The 11,311-nt window shown below is 46.6% G+C and overlaps 1 protein-coding gene across 1 annotated transcript in view; it reads left to right on the top strand.

Annotated features, from left to right (window-relative positions):
* Positions 1-6: 6 nt before the first annotated feature.
* The window catches only part of whrnb (whirlin b), a 28,597-nt gene continuing 17,292 nt past the window's right edge, over positions 7-11,311 (top strand). Inside the window, exons 1-3 of the mRNA XM_060053971.1 lie at positions 7-573; positions 2,610-2,735; positions 10,499-10,797. Of these exons, the coding sequence (XP_059909954.1) occupies positions 304-573; positions 2,610-2,735; positions 10,499-10,797 (695 nt within the window). The 5' untranslated portion in view covers positions 7-303. The remainder of the gene's footprint in view (positions 574-2,609; positions 2,736-10,498; positions 10,798-11,311) is intronic.

The raw sequence follows: 11,311 nt of genomic DNA, 5'->3' as shown, positions 1-11,311 counted from the left end.
CTCTCTCTCTCTCCGTCTCTCTCTCTCTCTCTCTCTCTCTCTCTCTCTCTCTCTCTCTCTCTCCTCTCCTCTCTCCTTCTTTCTCTCCTTCTCTCTCTTTACACAACTTTTTCTCGCGGCACACGGCAAAACCACTAATCATTAAGAGGTGTGTGTACGTGTGTGTGTGTGCGCTTTGATGAATTTGATGAATGGCACGTATTACAAGTATTGAAAAAGAAGGAGGCCCACCGCTTCATTAATTAATCTAAACTTTTATTCCAATTCACCTTGTTCGCAACGTCCCTTCCGTTGCCCATCTCCATGGCAACTCCGAGGAAAAAACACACAATCATCCCCACCGTCATCCATCAACGGTCCTCCCTATGGCCCCCAGGTGCTGAAAGGGAGCAAGACGCTGGCCATGTCTGTGTGCTCGGTGGGTCGTGTCCCCGGGGGCTACATCACCAACCACATCTACAGCTGGGTGGACCCCCAGGGCCGCTGCGTGTCTCCCCCTCCGCCCCGGACCAGCCGGACCCCGGCCCGGGGCCCGACGGCACCAGGCCCCCCCGCAGCGTGGAGGAGAGGACGGTAGGCCACACACCGCTCCAAAGTGGATTGTTTCAATGTCTTTAGATTTTGTTCATCAATGTTCAATCGTTTTTGAAGTTGGTAGTGTGTTTATTTTAAAGGAGAGCTGAACCCCATAGCTGCTGGCCTAGTGAGACCCTCCAAATAGCCACACAGCCAATCAGAGTGACGATCCTCCGGTTGCAACACTTACCTTGGTGGCTGATATTTTTGTTTTTTTACTTCCATCGGATTTAATTCCTCTCTGTTTTTCATGAACTGGAACTCCCTCCCCCGAGTGACGATTGGTCCTGTTATTGTTTGAGCCTTTTTAGATTGAATCATTTATCTTTTACTATATAATACTCCCAACGGGATCAAGGCAGCTGACCTGGTCATCCTGTCGGCCAATAGGATGTTAATGTCCCTGTATGGGTTTGGCTCTCCTAGTTCTTTTTAAATAACTGCTTTGGATTTTTTGTACCTTTTTTCTGACCACGACAATGATGACAGATGGGTTCTGAGAGAGAGAGAGAGAGAGAGAGAGAGAGAGAGAACAAAGTGTATATGGCATCTCATCAGGGGGGGGGGGGGGGGGGTAGGGTGTGTCTGACCAGTGGAGTGCATCTAACGTTAGCGCTAAGTGGTCAAGCTATCTTGTCGTCTTTGTTCAGCGGGGATAACCTCTTCCAATGATAGAAAGTGGCTGAGTCTCAAGATCTAATTGAGTGTGAACCTGCTGAAGTACAGGTATGGGATCATAGGCGATAGACCCCCGCGCACAACACAAACCGGTGTGCAGTGTGCCGTCGTGTTTGCCCCGGTCATCACTGTCCATCACTTGTTAGACGCCGGCCCTCAGTCCGCGGTTTTCGCCTGGGTCGATACTTCCGCTGAGGCAAAACCGTTTTTTAGCCCTCTGTTGGTTAAACCAATCAGACTGGCAACCCTATTTCAGGGCTCGATGTTTTCTACCTCAACGCGTCAGGAGCTTCCATCCGGGACCCGCTATCTGTGTGCGACCAACAAGCTGCTCTTGAAAGGATTTCGAGGACAAACTTCGGTGTTTACGGGACTGCTAACACACACTGTGTGATAGCAATCATCATAGACATCCCCCTGAAATCAGCACCCTGAAAAAAACATTTCTTGGCCGTGGAAGAATCTTTCCAAAGACATGATTTTCGGCTGACTCGGCTGGAACGATTTTATCAGAGCCAAGAAACGTTGAAAGTCATATGCTTCGACACCCTCATCTCTGGACACTCTTTGCAAACTTCCTCAGTCCCAAACCACCAATTTGCTGTGTAAAAACAGAGTGTGTTAAGATATAAGGACTAGAATGAGGATGTCCATAAAGTGACTGTGGCTGTAGCAGTTTATATTGGGATGAATGAGGTGGGAGGTAAACAGCTTATAGGCAGTAGAAAGCAGGTAAGGCCAGGGGAGTTTAATGCCTGTCAGTGGTTATAGACCTGAGGGGTCATGATTTGTTGCCTCACAGGATGCAGAAGATGTAAATCTTTTCTCAGAAGGAACCAGAGAGTTGCCAGTTGTTCTGCAATATGCTAACAATCTGCATTATGAATTTAAGCTAAGTGCACTAGCACGCTAGCCTCTCCAAATCTTCCTGTCACTTTGAGAAACGATGGGGCAACACTTTCAATTTATTTTGCCTTTCTGTATTTTTAAACAAATAACAAATCATTTCCAAGCACATGAGATTCCAGGTAGTGGTCTCGTGCCAAAACTCCATTGCAGTCCGGTCCTGCATTTCAAAATAATATTTTTTCTAAATGTTCTGCATTCAAGAGAAGACACACATCATAAATGGAAGGAGGAAATTATATATGTACGAACCCGCCAGATCTGCATCTAAATGGAAATGTACTGTTCGTCTCTTTGGCTAAAAGTGTCTGCTAAGTGACTAAATAGTTATTAAACATGACCTTCACATCATCCTCCTCCTGCTCCTCCTCCTCCTCCTCCACCTCCTCCTCCTCCTCCTCCCCCTCCTCCTCCTCCCCCTCCTCCTCCTCCTCCCCCCTCTCCTGCAGGTGACCTTGAACATGGACGATGGCCGCTCCCTGGGCCTGATGATCCGTGGCGGGGCGGAGTACGGCCTGGGGATCTTCATCACGGGGGTGGACCCGGGCTCTGCTGCGGACGCCGGGGAACTGAAGGTACGCCCGGGCTGGCCCCCGCCTCCACACCGCCGCCTCCACACCCCGCCCACATTGTTCCCAGGTGATCCCATCTCCCACAGGGGAGAGAACACCTGGGGATGGAGGCTTCGAAAGTAGGGATAGTGACGAGACCAGGGGGTGGGGGGTTATTTTCTTCTTCTTCTTCTTTTCCTTCTTCTTCTTCTTTTCCTTCTTCTTCTTCTTCTTCTTTTCCTTCTTCTTCTTCTTCTTCTTCTTTTCCTTCTTCTTCTTCTTCTTCTTTTCCTTCTTCTTCTTCTTCTTCTTCTTTTCCTTCTTCTTCTTCTTCTTTTTCTTCTTCTTCTTCTTCTTCTTCTTCTTCTTTTTCTTTTTCTTTTTCTTTTCTTCTTCTTCTTCTTCTTCTTCTTCTTCTTCCACGGCTAGACAACACAAGGCACCGCAGACACAATGTTCATTTCAAACATGTTTATGTCTGTTTAATTTATGTCGTATTTTCGTTATGTTAGCTCTCACACTCCTTATCGTCCTGGCAGGAAGGATCCGTCTTCTGTGTTGCTTCTCAATGTTTCTAACCTCCGGGTTTGGGGAGGCCTTCCATGAAGGCTTTAGAGGCTCAGGGTTAGGAGGATTGTATAATGTGGACTGTTAAGCCCTTCGAGACTGGAGCCGTGATTAAGCACTATGCAGATCCAATTGAACATGAACTGAGCCATTTAGATTAGATTACATTGGATTCCACTGTGTTGTTGTTGCACAGTACATTGTTAAAATAATGCGGTTATCATCTGAACAGATGCTGGTGCCATGTTTATATTGGTAGAGTGAATGTTAACACCCGCTGAGGAAGATTCAACAGTGGTGTGTTTCATAAAAGCATCCCAAGGTTTACATAAGAATGTGGGTAATTTCTATGTTGGCTGGTGGCCCGAACGTATTCTCTGTATTAAAAAGTAGTAACGATATTGGGTTGGGGAAAAAAGACTTGTGCATATATTTGTTCTGGAAATACATGCACGGTAACTGTATCCAAATGATATTTTTAGAATAGATGGATAAATTCCTGGATTCTGTGGTTGCGCTTTTTTATGGATATTGATGGCGTAACATTGAGATAGGATTGAGGTAGGATGGAGATTTTAAGGAAAACTTTAAAACGTATTGATATGTAATATATTGAGTTAGGATTTAGTACTTTAAATGCTGTTGCGATACAATGAGATATTAATGAGATATTAGGTGTTACCACTCAGGATTTGCGTTCTCTCTCTCTCTCTCTTGCTCTCGCTCTCCCTCTCTCTCTCTGTCTCTCTCTCTCTCTCTCTCTCTCTCTCTCTCTCTTGCCTCTCCCTCTCCCTCTTTCTCTCTCTATTAGCCTCCAAGCTAATTCTTTCCTCTCACTAATGAAAGCCTGAAAAGTCTTTCTAGTAACGACTCCTTTCAGAGAGACAAAATGTTCTCTTCTTCAACAAGCGGCCATTTCTACTCTGTGCTATTCTCTCTCCCGCCCGGGGGCAGTGGCGGAGGATGATCCGACCAGTAAACAGATAGAGGAGATGCGTGGATGATCTCACCTCTCCCACCCGAGTGGGGATCAAACAATGTGTTCTATTTACGGTGTTGACATCACAAACCAATTAGTCCAGCGAGAGAGAAACACGCCAGAGACACTGTAAAATTACACAAGAAACACACTGGAATCACTTTAGAAACACACTAGAAACACAGTCGGAACTAATAGAAAAAAGGTATCAATATAGTAGAATCACTCTAAAAAATATAATAGAAACATAGCAGATGCACACTAGAAGCAGTTGCAGAATACCTTACAATATGACTGAAACACACTGAAACATATAGAAACATAGTAGAAACATAATGGAAACATAATGTAAACAAAATTAAAACCCCGAAAATATAGCAGAAGGAAATACATCAGAAATATGGTAGACACACAATAGAAACAGACTGGAAACATACTGAAAACATTGTACAAGCATTGTCCAAACACACTGAAACACAGAAACACAATAGCACAGTAAAAACATCCTAAAGCCCAGTCTCATCACTATAGAAACACATGGCCGAGGTTCCTGCACAAGGCCAAGTTAAGCTCTGGTTCTCGTTTTGTTTCTTACAAAATTGTGATAAAACTTGTTTTTATGGTCGTCCCTCCCTCGTGAGGGAGAGAGACGAAGGGAGACAGGGTATGATGGAAGAACAGAGGGATAGGTGAGGGCGAGAGAGAGGGAGAGCGAGAGTGAGAGAGCTCCGTGGAGGATTGCCTCGTCACGCTGATGGCTTGCTGACGGAGAAAGCTCAAGGAGACAGAAGATGGAGAGAGGAGAGAGAGGGGGAGAGCTAGAGAGAGTGAAAGAGAGGAAGAGGGGGAGAGAGGAAGAGTAGGATGAAAACGGATACAGTAGACATGACAAACCCCCCCCCCCCCCCCCCCCCCACCCGCTGTCATCCTCCATTCCTCTCTCTTATAAACCCTCCAGACTATTCCTCTGTGGCTGCCATGTGGACACACACACACACACACACACACACACACACACACACACACACACACACACACACACACACACACAGACACACACAATGCCACAGACACACACACACATAAAACACACACACACAGGCCACAGGGATACAAACACGCACATATGCACGCAGGCACACAAACACACACTGGCCTGCGGACACACACACAAACACACGCACACACACACTGGCCACAGGGATACAAACACGCACACAAACACTCCTTCTGGCACAAGGACACAAACAAACACAAGCATGACTTGTGCATCGTGTTTGTACTAATACTGTAATATCTTGACAGTATCATTCTACCTACCTATTGAAATGTTGAATCAGGAATACTTCAATTTGAGAATGAATTGGCTGACAAATGTAACCATACAAACACACTCAATCAATCAATCAATCACTCACTCACTCACTCAATCATGTTTAAAAGTTTCATTGGGCGGTGAGAAAAAGTACATTGTGGGCATGTTTTATTTTATTATGTTTTGTAATGCGAGGCATTACAAAATAGACGCGAGCATTGCGTCTAAATATGAAGGATAATTAATTATGAATTATTAGGTACACACCACAGACAAATGCAGGGCCCATTTTCACCTTTTCCTGCTTGCATTCAGATTTGTGCTAAATTCAGCATTACAAAAATACAGACTTCAATATTCATCAGATAAGTTCATGAATAATTGACAGTCGCTGTGGGTGACTTTTTCTGTGGAGACGGACTCATTTGATCTCTCTTTACGCTTTGAACGCTAAAGTCAAAGCCCTGTCTGTTGGAAAGTAAAATATCTGTTATTCTAGTGCCACGAGGTTAAACATACATGAAAGCAGCCTGGCTTAGCAGCTCTTTTCATGTTGGATTAGAGAGTTGACCGGGTTATATCCGGGTAGATCCGGATTTTGTCCGCCAGGCGATATTCTTTTATTACTTCAAGTAGTTTTCAGTGGTGTGTTTTGATTCTAAAATGGCCTCTTATCTCCTCTCCTCTCCTCTCCTCTCCTCTCCTCTCCTCTCCTCTCCTCTCCTCTCTCTACCGAGGCAAAGTAAGAGTAATAGTAGAGGGTAAAACCTTTAGCTTCAGCTTGCTAGCTTATCATACTGCACATCTGATCTTCTAACCTCCTCTTCTTCTGAAAATGGAGGAGATTTCGGGACCTGATTCACCACGCTACCCACTTCACTAGTAAACTTCACTGGTCTTCCAGATTCAGAGAAATAACAGTGAGGCATGAAACTTTGATATCCAGCAGGATTGTCTGAACTACAGAGGAAGTGTGGGAACAAAGATGGATAAAAAAGAATATTAACCAAGAGGAATAACTCCTGCAGCGCACAGTCACACACACTCAGGAACGGTCAGACCCACTGTGACTGATTCAGTTCACATTAATTCAGGCGCTTTGGTCACTGTCTTTAGCAGCACCGTCACAAACAGGGATGACCCTTTCTCAGGGAAGAGAGGGGAGAGAGCCGTGAGTGTGGGGGGGGGCCGTGGGAGTGTGGTAGAGAGAGGGGGGGGGAGAGAGAGGAAAGATTGGGAGTGAGAGGAGGACAGAAGGGGGAGAGTGAGGGTGGAGCAGAGAGAGAGAGGAGAGAGAGAGAGAGAGAGAGAGAGAGAGAGAGAGAGAGAGAGAGAGAGAGAGAGAGAGAGAGAGAGAGAGAGAGAGAGAGAGAGAGAGAGAGAGAGAGAGAGAGAGAGAGAGAGAGAGAGAGAGAGAGAGAGGGTGGAGCACAGAGAGACTGACTGACTGACTGACTGACTGACTGACTGTAGAGCGTGGTGAGTTGGTGAGGGTGTTCCTGCTCTCCTCAGCCGTGTGAATCTGCACATTAAATCTCCTTCACCCCCCCCCCCCCCCCCCACTGAAGCACTCCCCCGCCCCTGGGTGTGGGGGAGTGTGCGTGGAGGACTTTATCACGCTGGCCACCGCCCACGGGATCAAAACGAGACGCAAAACAGCGTCGAGGCGCTTAGACAGAGGGTCAGCCGGGCTCTCTGGCAGTGCCCTCAGAAGGTGGCGAGGGGGAATGAAGTGTCGGAGGAACAGGAAGTCGAGGTCAGTTACAGCCATGGAGGCTCCAGAGATTTTACGAGGTCCGTCCCTAACGGTCCTCGACCATGCGTGAACACAGCCCATTTACCCCCCGACTTCTCCTCAGAGCCCCGTCTCTGTATTCACTGCCCAGCTTCCCTCTGCTCCTGAACGCCCTGCGGTCTCTGCATTCACCGTCTTACCCCTCCGTGCTCCTTCGTAACCTGTCTCTGGATTCACAAGCCAACCCCTCCCTGTACCTTGACGACCCGTCCCTGTATTCCCTGCCTAACCCCCTACCTGCTCCTAAATGTCGTATATCTGAACTCAGTCAGAGAGAATTCGGAAGGACTTGACAAGAAAAAGACGACCCCCGTTGTTCAGAGATTCTAACTGCACTTCTGCAGTATGCTCTGTAATTATTTGACACTGGATGTTTTCATGTTTTTCTTCGGGAGTGGCTGAATGGTGCGTCACTTTAAATGTTGCTGCTGCAAGGAACAGTGCGATAGCATTGTTCCCTTTCCTTTTCAGAAAGGATGGAACAGTGTACCCTATGCTAAAGGTGATAAGAAGGAAAGCCTCAAAGCAGCTTTTCGTTCCTAAGAATAGCCCTTATCATGGCCGCCACTTAGAAACTTCTGGGTCAATTCAATGTCATCTAATAACCCCCCAGAGCAAAAAGACTATTCGACCGGAGCCCTGGGCTTGGGCTGCGTTCCATTAGTCGTTCAACTTGCCCTGGTTGACTTCTCCTTGGCACTTGCCCTTGGGGGAACCTGCCGCCATCATAAGTGACATTCCATTTGTATGAATAACTGAGGGCAACCTTGGGAGGGCTAAGGGAGCGTGTCAACAACGATGGGCACTCCAGTGGTGTATTTCATCCACAATGCATTGGAGTCATGCATTTGGTGCAAGAAAATACATCCATGGTTAGTTTGCAGTGATGAAAGTAAAACCACTAAAAGGTGGTAAGAACTGAAGGAAGATAAGAATACATAAAAGGTAAAAATATGTTGATTGGCCTATAATAGTTCACCAACTTATTTTCTGGGCTACGACTAGTCACAGCTCAGCACATATAAACTGGAAATGGGAAATCAGCAAGACATGGTTTTACTCGGTACACTCAAAAGGGGCAATGGGAGAAGGACACATAGTGTGAGGGAATAGCGGGCGTGGTAAGGGGTCATCTGTAAGGGGGCTGACAGGTGTGTACCACCCAGGGATCAGACTCAGCTGCATGATTACGGGAAGTTACTTCATGCTGTCTAATCATGTGTGCTCTCTCTTGCGGTAAGGCTGGGTCAGAACACAAGGCTCCCAGCTAGCTTCCTGAAAAGGAGTTGTATACTCAGCATAGCGTTATTTCTGTGTTCATTTTAATTCCGGAGACAGCTGTTTTTTTTTTTTTTTTGTTTGGTGTTAAACAGCAAAATACAAATTTATTTTAAAACCTGTGACTGGATTATTCCTCGAAGCCCAGCAGAAGCGTTAACCCTGCTACACAAAGGGTATTAAATGTATCCACCAATTTTTAACTGGACTACGACTTGAGTGAAGTTTTAAAATATGTTAATAATTTACCAAACCAGAGAATACGTAGAAACAGACACTGTGTACTGAGCATTACGACCGTTTCATAATATTAGTATCAAACAAAGACAGACACCTTTAAGCAAAGTTAAACCCGGTACTAATGCAGTGTATAACCCCACCCGTTCCCTAACCCTACCTCTGCTGTCTAACAGCGTAATTAACCTGTCAGCACCCTCTGCTGCACGTGTTTGTGCATACTTGTGTGCATTTGTGTTAGGTGTGTACCTGTGTGACGATAAAGGTTTCTCCTGAGAGTTGGGCTTTGTCCTCGGTTGTTATGCGCCATTGGATTTTGAAGTTGAAAAGTTAAGCGTGTGTGTGTGTGTGTGTGTGTGTGTGTGTGTGTGTGTGTGTGTGTGTGTGTGTGTGTGTGTGTGTGTGTGTGTGTGTGTGTGTGTGTGTGTGTGTGTGTGTGTGTGTGTGTGTGTGTGTGTGTGTGTGTGAGAGAGAGAGAGAACGTGTGTGTCTGCGTGTGTTTGTGTGTGTCTGCCTGCATGTGTGTTTGTTTGTGTGTGTGAAGGGGGGGGGGGGGGGGGTAGCCTAGTTCTTGAAGAGAAATAAAAGAAAACCTTTTATTGGGATTCAATAAATAGGCCTCTAGCTCAATCAGAGGAGGAAGACTTTACAACAGCAGGATATTTCACTGCCGACTTACTAGCAGAAATAAGTAGCCTATTGCCTCATGTCCTTGTTCTCTTATCCAAGATAATGATTGCCAGTTGCAACATGTTTAAGAGCGTTCTCCTCTGTGGTTTGGAAATGTTGTCGTGAGATTGTATCAAGGAAGGTATAGAGCTATTGATTGGAGCAGAAAGGAAACGATGTGAGAACACTAACAAAACACAACACAATAGTAATCAGGAGGACTGTGTGTGTTTCTGATGATGATAGCAGAGCGTAAACTTTGACGATGAAAATGATAGTGATCCCAATAACAGAACGCAGGGCCGTTTGTGATTTTTAGAAGGATCTCCTGTATTTTCACTTTCCCATGGTGGCTGAAGCTATGCCTTGTAGTGAAGGCAGGTTCGATTTCCACCTACAGTCCTATACTAGGCCTACATGGTATTCTTCTCTCCTCAGCGTTGTGTCTGTAAAGGCATAACGGACGTTTATTTATTCATCAAATGTTGCAGCACAACAACCTTTTTTGTAGCTGCTCCAATTCTTGTGAGTTTCCATTGTCCTCATGCTTACTTCTAATAAGTAACCATATTGAGTCCCTATCTCTCTATACTGCCTCTTTAGACAAGCTGTATTGATATGGAAATCGTACATTTATAATGAAAACTAGAAACAATGAAATTCAAAGCATACAAAACAATGGAAACTTAAATGGTAGGTTGACAGATATACAGTGAAAAAGTATTGGGCTCAGACTATAATACATCAGAAAAGTGATAGCATTGTAGTTACGGTTGTCAAATATCTCTCTCTCTCTCTCTCTCTCTCTCTCTCTCTCTCTCTCTCTCTCTCTCTCTCTCTCTCTCTCTCTCTCTCTCTCTCTCTCTCTCTCTCTCTCTCTCTCTCTCTCTCTCTCTCTCTCTCTCTCTCTCTCTCTCTCTCTCTCTCCCTCCCTCCCCCCGGTGCAGGTGGGCGATCAGATCCTTGAGGTGAACGGGCGGGGCTTCGTGGCCATCTCCCACGACGAGGCGGTCCACATCCTGAAGACGTGCGTCCGTCTGCGCGTCCGGGTGCGCGCCGTCGGACGCCTGCCGCACGCGCGTACCGCCGTCGACCACACCCGCTGGATCAGCAACCCCGCCGCCGCCGAGGGCCCCGACGCCGTCGCCATGGCAACTGCTGCCGCTATGACAGTAGCCAACAGCGGCGGACGGAGCCCCGACGTCATCGCCGGCGCGGGCGGTCCCGGCGCCGCCCCGGTGGTCCGGTGAGAACGCCCCAACTTTATTAGTATAGCCCGGCATCACACCTCAGTGACACATTCTGTAATAACCCCCCTGAAGCTGAGAATACAGGGTCTCAATGTCACCGAGTTCCTTCGCGTTAATCTGGCTGTCGGTCTGGCAAAACAAAGCCCCACTCGCCCTTCCCTGCTACTCAACCAATCAGCGGTCAGCACACTCTCTGCAGAGAGAGGTTGCATGTCTTCGCACATGTGTAGGTCCACGTCTGGCAAAAAGGGGGTGTGTACAGGTCGGTTTTCGGAGCACAAGGACACCTCCTTGGAGGGAAGCAACCTTAAGAAGGAACGATGAAGAGGGTTCCCTGCTTCCTGGGATGTTGAGGAGGATATAATGTTCATTAGGGTTACGATAAAGTGACCATAATGCTCCAACAGAGGGTCGTTTTGTATTTTTATGGTTTGATGCTTCCTCTGCCAAATTGCCAGTCCCAGAGAGGTATTTCAACCCACAACCTTGCGTGATTCATTTGAGCATTAT

The sequence above is a fragment of the Gadus macrocephalus genome, chromosome 6, assembly GCF_031168955.1.
Source record: "Gadus macrocephalus chromosome 6, ASM3116895v1".
In the NCBI taxonomy this organism is placed as follows: Eukaryota; Metazoa; Chordata; class Actinopteri; order Gadiformes; family Gadidae; genus Gadus; species Gadus macrocephalus.
This window is presented reverse-complemented; position numbering and strand designations above follow the sequence as displayed.